This window comes from Fukomys damarensis, unplaced genomic scaffold, assembly GCF_012274545.1.
Source record: "Fukomys damarensis isolate Sample0158 unplaced genomic scaffold, DMR_v1.0_HiC HiC_scaffold_5, whole genome shotgun sequence".
NCBI classification, from domain to species: domain Eukaryota; kingdom Metazoa; phylum Chordata; class Mammalia; order Rodentia; family Bathyergidae; genus Fukomys; species Fukomys damarensis.
In genome coordinates, this window is record NW_022900917.1 from 57,641,255 (window position 1) to 57,663,915 (window position 22,661).

General features: G+C 34.0%; 1 protein-coding gene across 1 annotated transcript in view; it reads left to right on the forward strand.

Annotated features, from left to right (window-relative positions):
• Positions 1–3,077: 3,077 nt before the first annotated feature.
• The window catches only part of Pcmtd1 (protein-L-isoaspartate (D-aspartate) O-methyltransferase domain containing 1), a 37,982-nt gene continuing 18,398 nt past the window's right edge, over positions 3,078–22,661 (forward strand). Inside the window, exons 1-2 of the mRNA XM_010605546.3 lie at positions 3,078–3,502; positions 15,994–16,096. Coding sequence (XP_010603848.1) covers positions 3,196–3,502; positions 15,994–16,096 — 410 coding nt within the window. The 5' untranslated portion in view covers positions 3,078–3,195. The remainder of the gene's footprint in view (positions 3,503–15,993; positions 16,097–22,661) is intronic.

Below are 22,661 nucleotides of genomic sequence, written 5' to 3' on the forward strand. Positions count from 1 at the left end.
AGTGAGAGGAATGGCACTGACTATACCAAAGCTGTTGATCTCATGACCAGGATGGCTACTAAGTGGCTAATGAGCAAGTAGTTTTTACAGAGTAGCCACCCTGGACAAGGGGATGATTCATATCCTGGATGAGATTGAGCATGATGGTGTTAGATTTGATCATGCTTTTCAGAATGGCATTCAGTTTAAAACTTATGAATTATTTCTGAAATTTTCCATTTAATATTTTCAGATTATGGTTGGCCATGCTTAACTGAATCATGGAAAATGAAACTGTGGATAAGGGGAGCTATTAACCTCCAAGAAACTATTCTTTACTGCTGCTTCCTTTCTAGGTATCCTTGCAATTTTCTGTTCAGACCTGTTTATCTTTCTCAGTCCACAGAGAAAGGAATCTTGTATATCAAGTTTCACATTCATAAACTGTCATTTTTTTCTTCAGTCTTCCAAGCAGCTGGTCTCAGGCCTTTTGCTGTATGTAGATCATTCTGTATACAGATTACCCTACACATGATGCATCTTCTAAAATGGAAAATCCCTGGTTAAAATCTCTGGCTCTCTATTGGCTCTAATGTATGTTTTAAAATTAGAGGGACCTTTATGGTTAAGAGTTCCGGAGTCTTTTGAAGTTGTGTGCAGAATTTCTGATCTCAAATTTTTTACTCAAGATCCATAAATGTGGTGAGGCTTTCAGAAGGATTCAGGTGAAAAAAAATCACTGGCATGCAACACAAAGGCTATTATAATACTGGAAAATGTCCAACTGTAAGTTAATTTCTTAAAAGTGTCATTTGCTTTTGATTTAGTGTCAGCTGTTTTCTCAGCCTACAATTCCTTCATTCCTTTAATACACTGTGTGAATTTTTTGTTTGTGTTTTCATTTCTTGGTACTGGGGATTGAACTCTTCATGCTGAGCTACACCACCAGCCGTTTTTTTTAAACTTGGAAACAAAGTTTCACTTATATCCCTGAGTTGCCCAGGCTGTGCTTTTAACTTGTGATCTTCTTGCCTTAGCCTTCCAGAATAGTAGGGGTAGTATTAGGGGCGTGCTGCTACGCCTGGCTCGCAGTGCATGCTTCTGTGGAAGCTATCTTTGATCTCCCAAACTCAGGTCTCACTTTGGGTTCCTTTGGGCTCCTAGAACTCTACTTTTTTGCATCTGGTTTCCACTTGAAGGTAGGCACACTAGTGCCTTTCTCTTGGGTTATTTTAAATTTTTAATGAGATGAGTTGTTTAGAACAGTGTCAATAAATGATATAGTTCTTGTTTATTTGATTACTCCTTTACCTCTTTCTCACCAAGAATGTGAGCTGTGTAAAAGACAGCATTGTTTTTCTGTGATTCTGAACAGGATGGATTGATAGGGGGAGTTCAGGAGAAATTAAGAGTCAGGTTCTTAAGTCCTGGAATGAACAGAAAGGGAATCATTTTTTCAGAGTAGTAAATTGTATCATTTACAGTAGAGCCATTTATTGAGTCTATATAATTGGAATTGCACTTTTAAAGTCGTTTGGCAAGGACCATGCTGGATAAAGACAGAAACTATTTCCTAGACTAGTGCAGCCATTTTTGTTTTGATCTGGGAGGAGTAACAAATGAAAATAGTTGACTTGTGCTGAAGCCATGTCTTTAAAACAATCTTGAAATGCTAGAATTGCACTCATCAAGCAAATAAATATCTGTAAAAGGTTGCCAAATCTAAAACCTGCTGAAGGAATAGCAGGTTAACATCTTTTCAGCATTATATACTGTCTGAAAGAAACTCATGTGGAGAAAGGCTGTAAGCTCTTGTACTTTCAAAAAAATTTTTTTTATTTTGGAGGTGAGGAGTAGAGTCAGCTTTTGTAAATTGGCTTGAATAAATTAAATATGCATGAAATATGATCTCATAGTGTTTGCTTTACTCCACAAGTTCTTGAAGAGATATTAGGGAAGAACAAAGGGGACATGGCTCCAGGCTGTGGTGAGGGTGCTGCCTCACCTCTGCTGGAGAAGCTTCTGCCAGGGATCTGTGGGTACTCAAGGCCCTGATTGCTCCCCGCAGCCCCCAAGCCAAGAGTAGGAGAGCAGCCTTGCCAGACTTGGCTATCAATTCTTGTTTTTGGCCCTGGGTATTTGATTTCTCACTTTCCATATCTCCTGATTTGCTTTAGAAATTGATACATTAATTTACTTATTAACTTTATACAGAGCTTAAATTGTGCATTTAGACTATATATTGAAATTCTTTATCAAGGTCCACTTAAATTTCCTTTCAAAGATGCTTAGTTTTATCTGTTAAGGAAGTTTGCTATTTATGTATATATAACATTTGTTCTAGTGCTTAGACTATAAAAATTGTTAATAAAGTTTTTGGACTTACTATTTATTGAGATGACTTATCCAACAAAGTAGTCTTTGCTATGTGTATGTATACTGAACTTGTGAGCCTGCTTTTTTGCATTTTATATTCATTGTTTAGGTAATATAATCTCTATTGTAAAATTTACATAGTATATTTTGGAATTGTTCACTGTTTGTGTGTGTGTGGTACAGGGATTGAATTCAGGACCTTGCACTTGCCAGACAGGTGTGGCACCACTGAGCTAAATCCCTGGCCCTGGAATTTCTAGCTTTTTAACGATCAACGAACTGCTTATTAAAGTAGTATTGCTATACTATAAAGAAGCCCATATGCCTTGGCAATTATGAGCATGGTTCTTGAATCTGAAAGGCGAGGGACTAAGTCCCAACAGTGTCACTCTCCAAACCAGCTCTCTCCACTATGTCAGTCACTGGCCATGAAATGTGACTTAAAATGTGGCTAGATTGATAACCAAATTTTTAAGTGAATTTAATTATTAGTTGAGATGTAGGTGTCTTAACTTCTTTCTAGTTTTTCCATTGTACAGATGAGATCATACATAAATTACTTTGATGGTTTTAAGATTTAAGTAAAAGTCTACTTACATCAGTAACAGTATGCTCGGAGCAGATTATATTCTGAAGAAATTATAGCTATAATGACATATTTAATGAACTGGAATTATTTTTCTCTTGAGGATTAATTTAAACTTGTTTTTTTTTTCTTGTAGGATTTATTTTTGGAAACCAAGTGCAATATTAAAAAGAATAAATTACAGTACATTATTGGAAGCCACTTCTACTGATTTTATTACATTTTTAAATTTATGATTTGATTTGAATACTATCATGGGAGGAGCTGTGAGTGCCGGGGAAGATAATGATGACTTAATTGATAATCTTAAAGAAGCTCAGTATATCCGTACTGAAAGAGTGGAGCAAGCTTTCAGAGCAATTGATCGTGGAGATTACTATTTGGAAGGCTACAGAGACAATGCTTACAAAGACTTAGCCTGGAAGCATGGAAACATACACTTATCAGCACCTTGCATTTATTCTGAAGTTATGGAAGCACTGAAACTTCAACCGGGATTGTCTTTTCTTAACCTGGGAAGTGGAACCGGATATTTAAGTACAATGGTGGGCTTAATTTTAGGTAATTTTATTTTTGTAAAATTCTATTTTAAAAGTAAGCTGAGTTTGTATTACTCTTCATGATTTACAGGTTTTGTAACTTTGTGTAATGATATATTTGAATGTATATACTAAAGCAGTTATCTTACTTAAATGTAGAAGCACAAATTAGTAGTAATCCTTTCATTCTTGCTATTTAGTCTTGCATAATTGCAGAATTATAGTAGATCTTGGAACTGTTAACCAATTCATTGTCTGTACTTAAAATTGAGCAGGTGGTAGGTAGAAAACTCAGGAGTATTTAATCAATTTCAGGTACAGTTCTGTGCTGACATACAAGTTTGTCTTAATCTAAATGGAAAGAGAATTTTGATTTTTTTTTAAAGGTTTATGTGGGATATAGAAGGTGTGGCACTGGTAGGGTAAAACAACAGATTTGAGAAAAACAGAGCAAAGTTTATGTTCATTAAGATTTCAATGTTTTATCTTGGTGTAGTAGGGCATGCTTATAATCCCAGCATTCTAGAAACTTGAGGCAGGAAGATTGCAAGTTCAAGCCCAGTCTGTAAAACTTAGCAAGACTATGTCAAAGAATAAAACGAGTGAGCTGGAGATGTAGCTCAGTTCAAAGGCCTTGGGTTCAAACTTCATTACTGGGGAGAAGAGATTTCAGCAAAAATAAACATGTCTTCTCTGCTAGATATTATATGTGGGATGAGCAAACAGGAGTGATCTAAAAGGATAAAGATTTCTGCCCTTGAGGAGCAGACTGTTTACATGAAGTACTTGGCATTGTTCAAGGCATGGTATATGTAATAACTCATTTAATCATGATATTAATGCTTTGAAATATGTAATTATATGAGCAACCATACTGGGGCACAGAGAGGTTGAATAATTTACCTAAAGTTCCATAGCTAGGAAATGGCAGTTGGCAAATAAGGAATATAGGTGGGAAAAGCATGGATGAAGGAAAAATCTTTTTTTTTGTATGACAGTGATGATGAACCTTCTAGAGCTTTAAATGATACACACGGTGCCCTGTGGCACACATGCCACGGGTTTGCCCCCACTGATGTAAGACATGTTGGGTGGAGGATGAACAGCAATGAAGTTTACTAAACAGTTTAGTCTGGCCACCACATTTGAGGTGTCTGTGTGGCAAGCATTAAGGTAGATCATTAAGGTGTCCTTTGTGGGTAGAGATGCTGCCCTTATCGAGTGTGATAGGTACTAGAGTTGTGGTGTATGCCCAAGTTATAGGGATGAAATATGGTCTCATTGAAAAGTGATGGCAGCCAGGGATTTAGCTCAGTGGTTCTTCCGCCTGCCTAGTTAGTGCAAGGTCCTGAGTTCGATCCCGATACCAAAAGGAAAAAGAAAAGTGATGGGCAGTCATTGAAGAGTTTTTAAACATGCAGTGATATATCCCCTTACTTAGTATGTCCTCATGTGGATAATACATTATGTAGTCACAGCTTGTCACTTTTATTAATTCATTCATTCATGCATTCGTTCATGTATATTTGTGTATGTTTTGATTTTTTGAGACAGGGTCTCACTTTTAGTTCAGGCTGTCCTTGAATTCACTGTGTAGCCCAGTCTGGCCTTGAACTCTGTGCAGTCCTCCTGCCTCAGCCTCTGAGGTGCTGGGATTACAGGTATGCACCACCATACCCAGCTAGCTTGTCACTTTTAGGTAGTTAATCAGGGTTGAAACTTCAGTTTCCTATATATTAGCTAAACTTCTGATTCCTGTAGTTGTGAAACCTACAGTCTGTTTCATTTAAAAAAGATGGAAATAGGGTCTTTCATTCTACCACTAGGTTAATTCCTGATATATAATAAGCAATGAAAAATTGTAGTAAATTTAGAATCTTACATTTAAATTTGATGTTTTTTGCCACACTGAAATGGGAAGTTTGCATAGGGTTGGAACTTCCATCGTCACCGGAGGCTTGTTGAAAAGAGAGTTTCTAGCTTTTGAGACCATCTACAAGTCAAAAGACTTGGTTGTTTAGTGAGCATTTCTGGATTTAACAGAAATTTCACCTGGGGTCAGTGGCATATGCCTGTAATCCAGAGCTGAGGGAGGCTGAGGCACATATGAGCCCTGTCTAGGCAACTTCTTGAGATCCTGTTTTGAAATTTTGAAAAAAAATGTCAGGGGATTGGACTTGTAACTCAGTGGTAGAGTGTTCCTCAGCTCAGCACAGTCCCCTCTACTGCTTCCCCTTCTCCCCTCAGAACAAAAGAAGTTACTGTTCTTAAACTTTGTTCTAGTATGCAGTATTTATTGACCAGCATTAGCTACTAGAGAGGCTAGAGTTCAGGCCTCAGTCTCAGAGTACTTATTTATTCTGTTTTCCACTTCTCCAGCACTTGCCAACTGGCTCTTGCTGAGAGGTCAGTCTATTCAAAGTCAGGGTGAGGGATGTGTGTCATAATCAGCAGCCCTGCTGGCAGTGAAGCTGTTGCCTCGGACTCCTTGCCTAATAGCAGTCCCCAAGGGTTTGTAAATGTACTTGTGCTCAGACCTCAAACTTTATTGTACAAACTTGATTGTTTTTTACTCCACAACCAGAGGGCAGGGTGTAGGGAAATAGACCCTTGAATAAAGGATCGATCCTTAATGCACTAGATACTTTCCCATGACCAGGCTGAGTGTGTCTCCTGGACACTGTTCCAAGGTTTATATGGGAGTCTGTATACTAAAGACCAGCATGTAATTTTTCTCCTTGTGCTTAGAAATTTTCACTTGGTGAGAAAAACAACTTTTGAAGAAGGGCAGACAAAGTTCAGCCCATAAAACTGATTTTATAGCTAATCTTGAATCCACCACACTTCTGAGCTTTCTTATCCACCTCATTCATGTTAGGTTTGTTTTTCTTGTGTGTTTTGAGTCAAAAAGGGTACAAAACACAACAGTAAAAATCTTCTAGAACTAGATGGAAAGAAAGATGCTTACATGCATGCTATAATTATCTGAGCACAGTGAATCACATTTGGCTGGACTGCTTCACAGTGACCTTATTAACCTAAGTTTGCTCCTTATCAAGAAAGTAACACCATGGCTCTCATTCATTTTTCTTTCCCAGTCCCAAGATGAGGATTACAGTTAAGAATGTACTTAGTAAGTGTGCTTTGGGGCAATGTAGGCTGAAGCAGAGAGGGAGGGTCTTGCTGGTTCAGTATCAGAATTAAGGGAGATGCTTGTAAGTGAAGAATTCCCCATTTTATAAACAAATGTAGATGATGGGCTGTAATCAACTCTTGTTTAGTGAGGATCACATTTTTCTTCAGGAAATTTCTTAAAATTAAAATACATTTAAAGCAGTTATCCATAATTTTATTTTATCCCAGATACAGAGGATGGATCATTCCAACTTTTAAAATCTCTAAGTGAGACATCTTGAGTTTCAAGTTGAAGATAAATTTGTGTTTTGCTCATTTCTCAAATGTCTGAGAATTAAAGACTTTCTCAAAGAATCTAGTACTTAATTGATTCTCCTCTCAGTTCTCATTCTTACAGACTTCTAATGAATAACAGGAGACAAGAAAAGAGGCTTCCAAAGTCTTGTATTTCTACTTCCCAGAACTAAATTAAATATCAGAACCATGAAGGAATTCTGATAATATCTTACTTAGGTAGGGATGATTCTTCTCCATTCGCTTCCTGTTTGTGTAGGAATTCATTCCCTTTTTTTTTCTTAAATAACCCATAATATTAAAAACTATAGGTTTCTCATAAAATCTATAATATATAGATTCATCTAACATAATGAGGTTCCCCTGACATCCCTGACTTTGAGACAGGGTCTCACTATGTAGTTCAGGCTGGCCTTGAGCTATGTAGTCTAGGCTGGCTTCCAGGGCTGGGCTTACAGGTTTGCACTGCCACGCCTGGCTTACTGAGTGTTTTAGTTACTTGCCTTCTTGCCTAGTTCCCTAGTTACTAGGAGAGACTTTGATGAGATTTTCCAAATCATTCCAGCATTGTAGATGCCCCTGCCTTGGTACTACCACATTCATTCTAAAAATGAAGTAGTTGACAAACAGGAAACTTACCGCCACTTGTATAGATTATTACAACTAATGAATTGTTCTATTGTGTTTCTATATTCTGTTTCTCTTTACCACAAGACATGAAATAATCCTTCCTGCTAACCTGTATTGCCTTTGACTTCAGTACTCTTACTTCCTGATTTTTATGTGCATGCATGCATGTTCATTGTACTCTTCCAGCCCTCTTTTGCAGTGTTGGGGATAAAAGCCCGGATCTCATATGTGTGAGGCAAGTGCACTACCACTGAGCTATACCCCTAGTCCTTCTCACACATCATGCTATTTACATACCATAAAGTTTTAAAATGTATATATAATTCTGTGTTTTTTAGTAAATTTGTGGAGTTCTACAGACATTAATGCATCCAATTTAAAATCACTTCTCTTTTGTGTCTGTACATTTTTCTTTTTGGATCTTTGAGATAAATGAAATATAATATGTAGTCTTAGATCTGGATTCTTTCACTTACCTATATTTTCAAGATTCTTCCATGCTGTTACATGTATAAATACTGTTCCTTCTTATGGCTAATGTTCCATATTTTGTTTATCTATCCTTCAGCTCTGGACATTTGAATTAACAGTTTGTGGCTATTAGGAATACTGCTGCTGTTTGCATTCATGTACAAGCCTTTGTGTAGAAATATTTTCTTTCTCTCTCTCTTTTTTTTTTTTTTTTTTTTTTTTTTTTTTTTTTTTTTTTTTTTTTTTTTTCTTCTTTTTTTTTTTTTTTTTTTTTGTATTTTCTTTCTCTTAGATGTGTTATTTTTTTAAGCCATGATGAGCATTTTCACAGTGGCTGTACTGTTTTTTAGATTCTTAACCACAATTATATTAAGTTCTAGTTTCTCTGTAGACTCACTGCCCTCCCCCTCTCCACCATGCTAGTCTTGTCATTGAGCCATACTTCTTGCCATTTATTTTTTAATAGCCATCTAAGTGGATATGAATTGTTAACCTCTCTGTAGTTCTAACTTGGCATTTACATAATTAATGAGGTGTAGCATCTGCTCATAAGATTGTTAGCCATATGTATAACTTCTGTGGTGCCGTGTCTGTCAGCTTTCTGTTGTGGCAAAATACCTTGGAGTCACAATTTAAAGGAGGAAATTTTTTTTGTTTTTTGTTCATGGTTTCAGAGGTTTCAAACCATGGTTGGTTTGTTCTGTTGTTTCTAGGCCCATGGAGAAACTGGTGGCCAAGAAAGAGGGAGGGGGCAGAAAATGCCCCTGCGAGAGAGACCTGTCACCCACATTCAGAGAGGGTCTACCCTCAGTTTGCTGCACCACTTGCCTATTGTCTCTGGAAGAACCTACACAGACACATCTTGAGTATACTTTACTCATTTCCTAGATACTTCTCAGACCAGTCAAATTAACATCAAGATACCATGCAGATTTTTTTCTTCTTTTTTTTTTTCCTTTGAGACAGAGTTTCACTATGTTAGTTCAGACTGCCTTGGAACTCACTATGAAGCTCAGGCTGGTCTTAGACTTGCAGCGATCCTCCTGCCTCAGCCTCCCAAGTGCTGGGATTACAGGTGTGTACCACCACACCCGGCTAGTTTTTTCTCCATTTTAAAATTGGGTTGTTTATATTCTTACTGAGTTGTAAGTTTTTTATATATTTTATTACAGGCAACATATACTTCATTAGTCTAAAACAGCATTTTGAACTTTTACAGAGTTCATGGTAATTTATTTTTTTATTTCCTTATACTCGTAGAAAGTATGAGAAAATACTCTCAGTAATATGAAAATTGTTGTAGATGATTTTCTGAGCATCTTGAGTTTTTTTATCTTCAGGATAAACCTCTCCCCAACCTGAATCATTTATAAAATAGAATATTTGTAAACCCTATTTGTTAAAATTTATATATAATCCCTGATACTTACAATATCATTTGTATATATGTGTAGAGGAGCAAAAAGTTCAAGCTGGCTGCTGAACTTTTGTTCCTTGCTGAGGTGAGACAAAAGCGAAGCTCTCTTTCCTGTCTTGTCTCACCTGTCATACTGAGGGAGAGAGGATGGAGACCCAGGGATCCAGGCAGTACAAGAAGGGCCATATACTACTGGAACCCCTTGCCAGGGCTTGAATACTGAATATGGCACCATTAGTTGGTCGAGAAGTTTTAGGTAAATCACTAACTTCTAAGTTCATGTTTTCTTTTTAAAAATAAAGAGATTTAACCATAATGGGTTTAGGATTTAAGATTATAATTTGTTTGATATATGTCAGTATGTGTGTCACTGGTCAGTGTCTGAGGAGGTTCCTATAGAGACCAAATTGAAGAAAGTTGCTACATCCTCAAGACTGTCAAAGCAAAACTGTCTCGGAACAAAGTTTTATTAGAAGTAATGATTTGCACTTTGACACGCATTTGATATAAAAATCTAATAAAAAATTAAGCTTTATACAAACTTAAAATGTTGAGTCTCTAACTCAGTCTTCCTGTCCTTTTCCACGCAATGTGAAGTTTTCAAGAAATTCTTCCTTCTTCCTGTGTTTGCTTTTTTTGTGAAAGTTTACTTTTTCTTCTTAACTACTTCTGGCAGAAACTTGAGCACCAGTCTCTTTTATTTTGTGGAGTAAGTGATGTACTCACAAGGCTCAGAAATCTATAAGTATCAAGACATGTACTTCGAAATACTTTTCTCTTCCTCTTCCAGCTTATCTAGTTGTCCCACTCCATTTCTACAATAACTTTAGCGTCCTGAGTATGCTGTGGTTTTTTTTATAATACATGATGGATGTTTGTAAGGATAATAGTTGGCTTGAATTCAAAAGAAAAATTTCTTTAGGAATAAATGGAAACAATTTCATTCTAGTAGATTTCTGTCAGAGAGCCAAAAATAAATTAATTTTGAGCAGAATGGATTTATCTGTGAGATTTATTTCTGTGGAATGCCAGATCTCCTAATAGCAGATAAAATAGTTTTGACATACACTGTTTTGCCAATATATTTCAAAATTAAAATGTGAAAAATATGCCTTTATGTACTTTGTATATATCATTTGCTACTTAGTTGTGGGCTTTTAAAATTTGAGACCATAGCTAAATTTATGTACTTTATTTTCTATTTCTTTAGACACTATGCCAGCTGCTGAGAGCACAACAAAGTATAAGGTGCATCCTTTACCCTTTAAATTTTGGGCGATACTTACAGAAACATTTCTGCTCTTACCAACTGTTCTTCATTTAGTTCAATAAATTATTTACTGAATATTTATGTGACTGTCACTCTGCTGGCTCTGGATATCTTCAGGTGCTTTAAAAATAAATATGCAGTGGAACAAAGGAGCCAATGAAAATGACTTGCCAAGAGAATTTGGATTGAAATCTGAAACAATTTAGTTGTAAAACTGTTCTCTCTTCTAATTGAACAAATTTATTCCTAGTTTATTGAATTTTCTTTGATATAAACTTAATCTCTGTTGTACTGTTCTGTTCTATATATGAGGTATAGTCAGCCTTAAGTTGCTCTGGATAGAGTAAGCTTGAGTATTAACAGCACCTTAGATATTGAAATGCACTTTTATGACATCTATTAATTATATTTTGACATGTTTTTTTTCATAGGCCTGAAGTCCATTTTCTTTAACTGTTTTAAACCCATACTTTTAGACCTCATTTAGTATTTCTGAGATTCATGCATACTAAAAAACCACTTGTATGTCCATAGACAAGAGAGGACCCTTAAGGATTGGCACTTGTTTTGGTACATCATAGGTCTTTCCCAAACCTGAAGAGCAGAGAACAAAACCTCTGATCTTGTTAGCTTCATAACAGTTAAGCTAATGTGGCAGGATTCTGTAAAAGTTTTGATAGTGTTTGTTTTTAATATGCTTTTTCTGTGTTATATAGGATGGAAAAGAAAATAAAATTTTTTAATAAGTAGCAATACATGAGAGCAATTTCTCTTAGTTACCTAGTTAATGATTATTTGACCATTTGCTATTTCTGTTTTGCCCTTTCATCTGCCTCTGCAGTATTTTATTGTCTCTGCAGTGTGCGCTCTTCATTGGAAAAAAGAATTGAACCTAGTCCTGTCTACTTACCTGTTATCCCTAATTACATGTAGTCATTTAGAAATTGTTCCAAAGAAGCCTTGTTTTATATAACTAAAATTAGTACTAAAATATTACAATTTACTGAAAGATGTTCTTACATGCATATTTTAATGTCACTGTCTACATATTAGCTTCATAGAAACCAAATAACTGATTCATCTGCTCCCCCTTGTGGTAAATACTCAGGATTAGCCCATTTTTTAAATAGTTGTGAAATCTTGATAGAACTTTACCATTTAGAGGAGAGATTTGGATAGCCTGAAATAGATTTTGAAAATAATTTAGATTGGACTTTGTCTAATAATCAGCAGGATGACCAACACTGCTGAATCACAGTACATGTGAAGATTACCTGCATGTACCTGCACCGCACAGGGAGAGTATGTTTTGCCCATTTGGGGTAGGACCCACACATTTGCAGTTTTAATGAAATAAAATTTAATCTACTTTCTAAATTAAAAAATTTACAGGTTATTTTAATATGCAATCAGGGTTTTACTTTTCTACAACCAAACATTCCTATATAAGGGGAGGGGATAACATAATTTCTAATAGTTTAATACCTGCCTTGTACTTTAAACTATATGAAACACTTTTACTTAAATTACAGGGTCACCCAGGGATTGCTTTTACGTAGTAAGAATCAGTCTTCAGACAAGTAACTGACTGGTCTTAGATTATACAACAATTAAAAGGAAAAACTAGGTTTGAAAATCAATCTGATCTAAATCCTCTTTCTCACCACTCTGGTATTTCAGCCTCAGAGTCCTCAACTGAAGTGAGAGATCTTGAATTATTTTATCTTTAGAGTTCTAGTTACATAGGATGAAGTGCTTTTTGCCTGTGGTTTTGTTCTGTGAATAAGTTTTACATAAAAATACTGAAGACATAGCTGCATTCAAGTTTAGAGTGAAGCACTCAGGTTTCTTTGTTCTGTGTCAGGGAGGGCTCTCTCCAGCCATACTACATTGTCAAAACTGTTGACTGTCACATGATGTTGATGTAGTTGTAAATAAGAAATACAGTTATTGCATAAACAGTTCGTAACTAAACCTATAATTATTGACTTATGTATCAACTTTGGTTAACTGACTAATTTGTGAATAAATGAGGGTTATTAGATCCCATTACTACACAAAGAAAGAGTCTTCAGATACTATATTGGAATTTTTTTCTCTTTGTTATTAAGTAAAATGAATGGGCTTTTGCTAGTCTTAAAAATCATTTCTAGTATTATATATGATAGATATTAATAAATGTATTTATTTTAATAAACTTTGACTTCTGTGTATATTTTTTCTGTTTTCTCTTTGACATTCATTCAGCTGTTAAATATAGTAGTCAATTTAGTATTTTTTTCTTGTTAAAAATGTGTTTCAAAGATTAAATATTTCATTGAAAAATGTTTTATAATACTGGACGCTATTGAATACAAAATCAAATTTTTGCTTTACCTAACCTGTTAATAGCATCTTTCAAGTATTGTTTCATTTCTTCATTGATAACTTGTACCTTTCTATAAGATATATATAATATTACTTGTTTATTTGGACATTTATGCTCTTACTAATTTTTCACTTCTTTCAACTATCCTATTTTTTGATTGAAAAAGTTACACGTGTATAGTTAAAGCACATTTTTACCAAAAGTCTACAGTGATGAAAATGTTATTCTCCATCCTAAACCTTTCAGTCTCTTTTGTCACAAGCAGCTATGTATACTATTTTCCTGTTATTTTGTTTAATACAGATACCAAATTTGAGTTGTAATGGTCAGCATTGCACTACACTTTATGGTACAATTGATATGTTCTAGTTGTGTATCACATTTAAATAAATATAGTGACATTGTTATTTAAATTCTGCCTTTTATTGATATTTTTATTTTTCAGTGTTAACGATTTTAAATAAGTAATGGTAAAGATATATCTCCATATTACTTTAAAATTAAGCAGTTCCATCTATTTTTAAAACATACATTTTTTACACTAGATATTAATGTATCCTATATATGTATATTTGTGTAAGAAATCGTTTTTAATGAAATTATTTTTGTCTTTTATTGTTAACCATCTTGTGTCAAGGTGATATGAAAAACAAATTATTGTGAAAAACTTTAAGAATTTTTTAAAAATTTAAGTCTTAACATCTAAAAGTTAACCATTTTGTTTCTAGACAACAGAAGTAAATAAGGCCATTGAGGTCTTCAAGGAATAGCTTGTCTAGTTCCTTTTGACGTAGACTCTGAAATGCACACTGCTTTTAATAAGATAATTAGAAATAAATATATTTCTTGATTTCTTAGCACCTGTTTTACTAAGTTTGTGCCTTGAATTTTTGGATTTTTGTTGTTGTTGTTGTTAAATGTTGTTTGGTGGTACTGGAAATAAAACTCAGAAGTGCTCTGCCACCAGCCTATCTACCCCTAGTTCTTTTTATCTTTCATTTTCTAGTTCTTTTTATCTTTCATTTTGACACAGAGTCTTCAAATTTGCCCGCACTGGCCTCAAATTTGTGTTGCTTCTGCCTCAGCCTCCCCAACAGCAGAGATGACCACCTTGAGCTATCTTGCCTTAATTTGAATTTTTTAAAATGAGGAATACTATTTTATTTGATTTTTCCTAATACTCTAGGTGTTGACCCTACTAGATTTAAGTTCTCAAAGTATGCAGATTCAATATTATATTTTAAAAGTGACGCTACTGTCATCGCTGTATATTTTTCTAAGTTAAATGCTTTGGTACTTTTTTTTCTGTGTGTAGTGCTCATATTGGTACATATGATAGGCAGGTACTCTGCCACTGATGTTGACATTTTCTGAAAAATTAAATTTGGTTTTACTCAGTTTACAGTAATAAGTAATCTGAAATGATTTTTGGACTGAAGTTTTAGTTTTTAGATGTAGGCTTACCAGTTCATAAGGACCCCAAAAAGAAGCAAAACATTTAAGAATGCCTTAGTTCGTTTTAAAAAATATAAAAATATTGCAAAAGAAGTTTATTTTCTTTTTTGTGATTTGCTGAATCAGCTACTTTTTAATTTAGTATAACTTTCTGGATAAATTTTCTAGTAGAATTAGTTTTTGTTTTAAACAAAACAGAAAGCCAGGCATGCTGTTGGCACACAACTGTAATCCCAGCCCTTCTTGGAAGGCTAGAGGTTCAGAGTTTGAGCCATGCCTAGTCAACTAAGTGAGACCCTGTCTTAAAAAGTAATTAAGGGCCTGGTTCAATCCCCAGTACTGCCAAAAAGCAAATAGAATGTGATAAAGCAAATAGCAAGTTAAAGCATTACCTTTAAGTGATTTTGGCATGAAAATTCTATCTGAACAATTTAGTTAAATTTTTATAGCTGAGTATTTCCTACATCACAAACCACATCCAAGCATGATATATGATTTTGTTGTTGTTGTTGTTACTTCAAAATACTTAATGGTCATTAAAAAGAATGCCAGTATGTTCTATATTTTTAATGAAATTCAGTATGGAGCACCTCCAGAATTTTTTTGGGAAATACATTTTCTAAAAATACAGAAAATAAACACTTAGGAGACCAATCTCAAATAACAGTTAAAAAAAAAAACGAAAAGAAAATTTCACTGACTGAATTTCAGAAGTTGAGGAACTAGCATAACTAGAAGTGATGTAACTAACTTTCTTATTGGTCATGGGCAGAAAGTGCGTCCTTATGTTCTCAATGAGGTAGTATCAGAGTGAGGGAAAGCTGCCTACCCTCATCATCTAGGGAAGAAGGTTATGAGCATGAGAAAGTCTTCTTCACCTTTTCCGGGGAGGTCACTACATGGTCATGAGAAAGAACAAGTAGAGTGAAGCACTTTGGAATGTGAGAGTCAAATCAACTCTGGTCACGTTCTGCTAAACACTGGGACCTCCCAAAGGCACAAAATGGAGTCTTGGCCCTGGAGACATTTAGCAGTTACCTTCTGGAAATGGAAATATTCTGAGACTTATGTGTTATCTATGTCAGCTCATGATTTCAGGTATCTTAGAATCACGAATTTTGAGCAGACGATACCATAATAGTAATGAACTTCACGGGATATATGGTGATTCTTTTGGCAGCTGACACCCTTTGAAGGCCTCTGAGTTTCAGCTTTATGCATACCAGTATATTTTTGGTAGAAAGATCAGGTGAACTTTTGTTTTTTATTTTCTTACATTAAAGTAATATAAATTGATTTCCATTCATCTTTCAAATGTGTGGACACACACATACACACACAAATGTGTGGCCAGCAGGTGATTATTTCCAGCTCTCTTTAAATGCTCCTATGATAGATAAATGAACAGAAACTAAGAGAGCTCTATAAGGACATACTATTAATATTTTTATAAAAATGCTGCTACGATTACAGGTCCTTTTGGAATAAATCATGGAATTGAGCTTCATTCAGATGTGGTGGAATATGCCAAGGAAAAGCTGGAGAGTTTCATCAAAAATAGTGATAGCTTTGATAAGTAAGTACTCATATTTGTAGTTTTGCTTTGAAAGCACTTAATATATGTAATATTTCTGTTCCTGAACACTTAGGTTATTATTTATTGATCCTGACTTGCTGAATCGAATAGCAAAAATTAGTGTGCTATTGAGAAAAAAATTAGGAAAATTACTGTATTTTATTCCCTGTAATTTTACAGTAAATTATAAATACAATTAAAAAATGTCATGCTTTTATCACTTATTAGTAAAGTTCTGTTCATTAAACATACAAGTAACTTTTCTGGTGATAAATCATAAAGGTACTTGTGATTACAGTATTTCTTGGACCTGGTTTTAAAACTTTGGGGTAGTAATAGTTCTATTTGCAGAAATTATACAAACCATTGATGTATCTTATGTAGGATTGTGTTTGTGAAATTTGTAGAACTGTTGTTTTGAGCTCATACTCTCCTTCAAAGACGAGTTACCCAAGCTTTCGTCCTTGGGCTGGCAGGGGAGGTCTGTCTGGTGTGTAATCTTAGAAAAAAATCTGCCTAGATGGTACTGTGAAGCAAGGGCTTTCATGGTGATGCCCAAGAACTGTGAAATTGTGGAAAATATGGAGAGCTTTGACAGGTCCTGCATTTTCCTGCGTCACTTGTCATGTTTGTAAAGAGAGAAAGCCTTAGGAAGGAAACAGGCTTAGTCGCTTTATATGCAGAAACAGATTTCCAGCTTAATTTATTGAGGTGGGCCCCAATTCATCTTCAGCCCCTAACTGTGACTGACCATCAGTGTGTGAAACTTTGGGGAGACTGGGCCAGAAGTGAGTTTCCTCTAGAGAGAACTGGCTTGGAGGACAGTGTCAAAGAGAGAAACCCAGGATGTTCTGTGAACATCTTCAGGGAAGTGCACTTTCTTTTCTTCTCACTTTCTTTGTTCTTCCTTCCTCTTGTATTTATTCCTTATTGCCACTGCTAGTTTGTGTCTGTCCTCTGGTAAGTGGCCGTTGAACAGAAAACTAACATACTGTAGCAAAATCTTTAGTATTTGGAGAGAAGGCAAAGACTTGGGCCTAGATTACCTACAGTATGATTGTAATTGTGTTATTAAAGATCTCAGACAGGCTTGGGGCAGTTGAGAAATGTTCAGATTTAATTTTTTTTATAATTCAATAGATTTAAATCACTTCAACTTCATTTTCTTTATACTTGTCTTTGTAAATAACAATTTACATTCCCAATCATTTTTCAGTTGCTTACTGTGTTGGTTCATATTTTATTTCAGAAAAACACATTTAATAGAAATGAAAGTTTTTAACCTAATTTATTTGATAAGAAATTGGCATTCCATTTTAGTATTCTTTTGTGTCTCATTTCTGTCCTGTGATTACTATGATTACACAGTTATTGGAACTATGAAATTTTAAAAATTCATTGACCTATTAAGTATATGTTTTGATATTAAAATTAATACACATACAAGGGCTTTAAAAAATATATTTGAAGTTAATTAAGACCAGTAAATTCAAAAGCATAAAGTCTGTTATATAGTAAGCCAGTACATAATAGATACGGGAAGGCAGATAATTCACTTTGGGGCCATTAATCAGGTAGAAAAGACTTAAGGAAAAATTCTGAATCACTGAAGCAACTTTGTTTAAGTTTATTGCTAACAAATGGGTATAATTCTAGGAAACAAAATCATTTGTATCATTTCTACCTTGATGTAACTTAAATGCTAATCCATAACATAATTTTGAAAGCTACATAAGAGTATTTCAATTTTAAAAATTTAAAATTTGTTTTCATATAATTATAAGTAATAAAATATCTTTATCTTACATTTCTTGTTTTTGTTGTTACTGTGTTACACAGATTTGTTATTTGTAAAATAATGATTCATAAAATACAGTGATATGATTGACCTAAATGTTTCTCAAAATTTTAATGGTCTTGTTGTCTTAGTTTATAATATTAACCAGAACTTACAATACAACTTATTTTGTAACAATTTTTTTTCACAACTTAGTTTTGAAACTCTTAAACTACTCTGAAGAAGACAATTCAGGAAATTGTATTATTTTTAAAGCAGTGTTCTAAAACATTAATGGAATATATGTGAGATTTGTATACAAAGAGTATCAGGAAGTATAAGAAAATGTTTCATTTTATAGAAAGTAGTTAAGTGATTGGAAGTACTCATAGTTGTTGGATTATACAATGGGCTTTTAAAATTTTTTAAAATTGTTTTCTTAACTGAAATTATAAAGATACAGTAGGTTTCTGCATATTTTTATCATTTTTACAATTTTTCTTGATGTTGGGGGATAACATGTCTACTTGCTTTCAATTTTTAAAAAGTTTAAAAACTTGGCCAGGCTGCATGTGGTGGTACAATCCTTGTAATTCTACCACTGTGGGAGGCCGAGATGGGAGAATCATAAGTGTGAGCCCATCCTGAGCAATTTAGCAGTTCAGTGACACACTGTCTTAAAGTAAAATTATCAGGTGGGGTCATTGAGTATGTACCTCTAAGTGAAGGTCCTGAGTTCAATCCTCAGTGCCACAAAACAAAACAACCAAACAGCTTGCTGTACAAAGTGATACTAAAAATTTTCTTTCCAAGCAATGTCATTTTGTGTATAGGTCATTGCAATTCATATTTTAATTAATAAAATGTAAAGCAAAGGAGAAAAATTAATTGTTAATTGTGGTTTTATATGAGATTATCCTTGATTATATTTAACAAATAGGTAACATTTAATATTCTGCTGTTACTTATCCTGTTGATTGGGTCTTTTTTAATCACTCCTTAAAAAAAGTATTTTCATGGAACTTATGATTTAACTACACTTCTAAAATTTTCTTATGTGCATTTATTGGATATTAGAATGAACTCCCTAATAGATGGGGTAGGGTGGAGTCCATAATCTAATCAGCATTGGAACATATAATGTAAGATGACTTTCTGAAAAATACAGATGAGGATTTTGGGGTGTGTTCATTCTTATGTCCTGAAAATATTATTTCTTATTTAGATAAAGGAATCGTTATTATATAAACTTTCTATGTCCTAGTCCTGTGTCAGTAAATTAAGTAATTTGAAATGGCATGGCTACTCTTAATTTACTCTAGTTGGATTTGGGAGAAAGAACTCTTAATGTATGATTTAGTCTTTTGATATCTGTGGTGTTCCCAGATTTACTGAACTTCCCTTGTAAAAGTTATCTGATTTCAAAGGTTCTCTAAAAAATTGGCAAACTTTTCCTACAGTGGCTAATTGCAAATCTTTCAGGCTTTGTGAACTAAAAGATCTCTGTTGCAATCCTTAAAAAATGGCCACACTCACTAAGAAAATGAATGGATATTGGAGTGTTTCACTAATACTTTACTTGCACAAGCAGGGTGTAGATGGGTCTTGTCCTGCTGTCATTAGTTTGTTTACCTGGTTTGTACCTGTGGCACACACTGTCCAGAAAGTCTTTTTTAATAGTTTATTCTGATCTAGACAATTCTTTGGGTCTTATTTGCCTAGGGTTTAGAAAATTCTATATATCTGGCTTTTGTAAGGGAAGGAAGAGGTTGGAGAAAGTCAGATTATATTAGTCAATATTTGTGCATGTACAATAGTAGTATGCAAAGTAATCTTTCCAGTTATAATTACCTAGAGAGTGTGTTACTTAAAAGAGCTTGATTTGCAGACTTTCACCCTGTAAATACAGTACTTTGAAAATGAATTTAGAATATTTACTTACAGCTATATACATGTATCTATTTGATATGTATACATATATGTACTTGATTAGATTTACTTTGCGTGCTTCAAGAGAGTGCCATGTCCTTGTCAGTAGATCCTGTTCCCATTCCTTCCAAGGTGACTTTTGCTATGCATTTTGAAATGCTGTGGTATCAATAACCGGATCAGTGCTGTATAGTTTAAATTATTGGAGGTTTCTAGTCCATATGAATATAGAGGATCATTTCTATGTAGTTGACCACTTAAATAAGGCATATGAATAATGAAAACAGTATAGAGATGATAAATAGTATCTAATGTGCATTGCCTACTCATGCATAATTTTAAAGACAGTTTTGTTAAGCACATTTCCAAGATGGGAAAACCTAAAGTTAGAGGGGTTGTATCTTGAGCCAGCAAGCTTTTTGTTAGAACTGATCTGTTTCTGACCATGTAAAATATTATTCTAATATTTTTTCACAGCAATAAGCTATCAATGAATTAGTGTAGTATCTTAGGACCAGTTATAAAATTTGAAGAACTTTTATTTTCATCAGTTCCTTCAGATTAGAATTAAATGCTGTTAATATGATTAAATACATTGTAGTATTTGCATTAAAGAATCTACCTATCCTGTTCATTAAAAAGACCTATGATGTGAATTTTTTTTAGGGATGAGTGTGAGAGAAGCAATGCATTCCTCATATTTGCTATTTTTAAAAGGATGTATCAGTATCCTAATTTTAAGTTACAGATTCATTTTCCACATGTAACTTGTTTGAAAATTAATTCCTTTTATATTTTGTCAACTTTTATCACTAGAGTAACTACTTTAAGAGAATTAAGGCATACTTGCAGTATTGACATTTCTCAGATATTTGTGTAGTTTGATATTACTAATTATGTTCAGAAAGTTTTATAAGAATTGTTACAAATTGTGAACACATTTTTTAATCATGAAAGATACATATTGAGACTGAGAACCCTTCAAAATAATAGTCAGTGCTATCATATATATATACATATGTATGATGTATCTATATTAATATATATTAGCATCCATTAAGAATGACATGGGAAAAAGTTTAAAGTTCAAACACATTTTTATTATTTAAATACATGAAGGTTCACCTTTACATGACTTACATGTCACATTTTCTGTAAAATATTTAGTGATTATTTTTGTTTCTGTAGATTTCTTTTTAAAGATTTATTCAGTGAAAAATCACTGTATACTTTACTCCCAACACTTTGCTTTGGATGATGCTTGAAATCTGATATGAGTTTGATGCAGTTGAAAGGGAAAACCCTTGAAAAGGTAACGTTAAAAGAATTTTAATCAATAATTTAATTGCTGGTCTTAAACAGTATTTGAATGATGTAAGTATTTGAAATCGAGTATTTAATATTTTCCTGGGTCGTTGTGTTTCTCCACAAAAGTCTAAAATTTGTCTTTAAAAAAAATACTCATGCCTCTTAAAACTTAAAATACCTATTTTAACAAAATGTTTTAAGGAAAAGAAAGTTTTGTGATTCATTTGGCAGGTTGTTTGAGGTGTGAGAACAAGGTAGGATCTTTCCTGTGTCCTTTATTCCATTGGAAACATTGTCTAAAATTTTAGTGACAGTGTCCTGTGGCACCTGATAAACTAGGTGTGCAAATTGTCAGTCCCCACTTCACAGTGTATTGAAGGGGAATGTTGTTTTTTCTACTCTCAGTCAGCTCCTAGACCTAGACTATCCGTCTAAGAGGGAAGCTACAGGGCAAGGCTAGGTCACCCTGGTCTCCTAGCAGCTTATCAAAAGAATTATATGGGCAAGTTGGCAAGGTCCCTGCTGTGAATGAAATCATCTGTCCGTCTCAAGATGAAGATAGCCCATCATGCACCTATAAAGAAATCCACTGCTAAGGTAAGTGATTAGAATCCTGGTCTTACTTTGGGCCATGGTTCATGTTCTAAAACAAGATACCTGTGTGCTCTGTATTCTCTCATAAAGGATTTTCAGTGTACATTATAGTAAGTCATATATTTTTTCTCTGCATGAGTCTAAAAAAATCATTTGATTTTCAAGTTTCAAATAATAGATGATTATAAGCCTAGAGTCACAGGTTTGTGTTTATTATACATATTTTAGGGACATAAAACATTTTCAGTAGTCATTATTTAGGAACACGAGTTTACCTGGGAAATTGTGTTTGGAAAGATTTCTTAGAATAAAAAGATCTTATGTAACAGATGTAAAATTTTAATGGACTCCTAACTTAAGTATAAAAGCTAAGGAAAGAGCATAGAATTATTCTTTAATAAGTAATTATAGCCACATTAAAAGTTACTTTGGTAGCCTTACCATTTTTTCTTCTCAGGTTTCATTTAATGTGTGATTGATGTGAAAAGATGAAATTTCTAATTTCCTTTTTCACTGTTTGTAAATCTGATTTATAGGTGTAAATTTATAAATATGATGTTGTTATAAACTGACAGTTTCTGGTTAGTTTATTTCAAAGACTTACAGATTATGTAGTAACTGTATTTGTGGTTTAAAATATGTCATTTGTCTCTGTCAGTTTTACAAACTTAGGTAACATAGCTTAGAAATGTTGGGCTTATTAGTAGTATACAAATACACATAAATAAGTATATCTATAAATATTTACCATTTACCTCAAATATTTTAATCATAAACTTTTTGGGAAATAAACAGTAGAATTTTGGTTATTCAATAACCTGATTGGTATGAATCTATTTACCTGAAGTACTGTTACAAAAACAAGCCCTTGGCCAGCGATTTAGCTCAGTGGTTCCGCCACCTTCCTTGCAAGAGCAAGGTCCTGAGTTGGATCCCGGATACAAAAAAAAAAAAAAA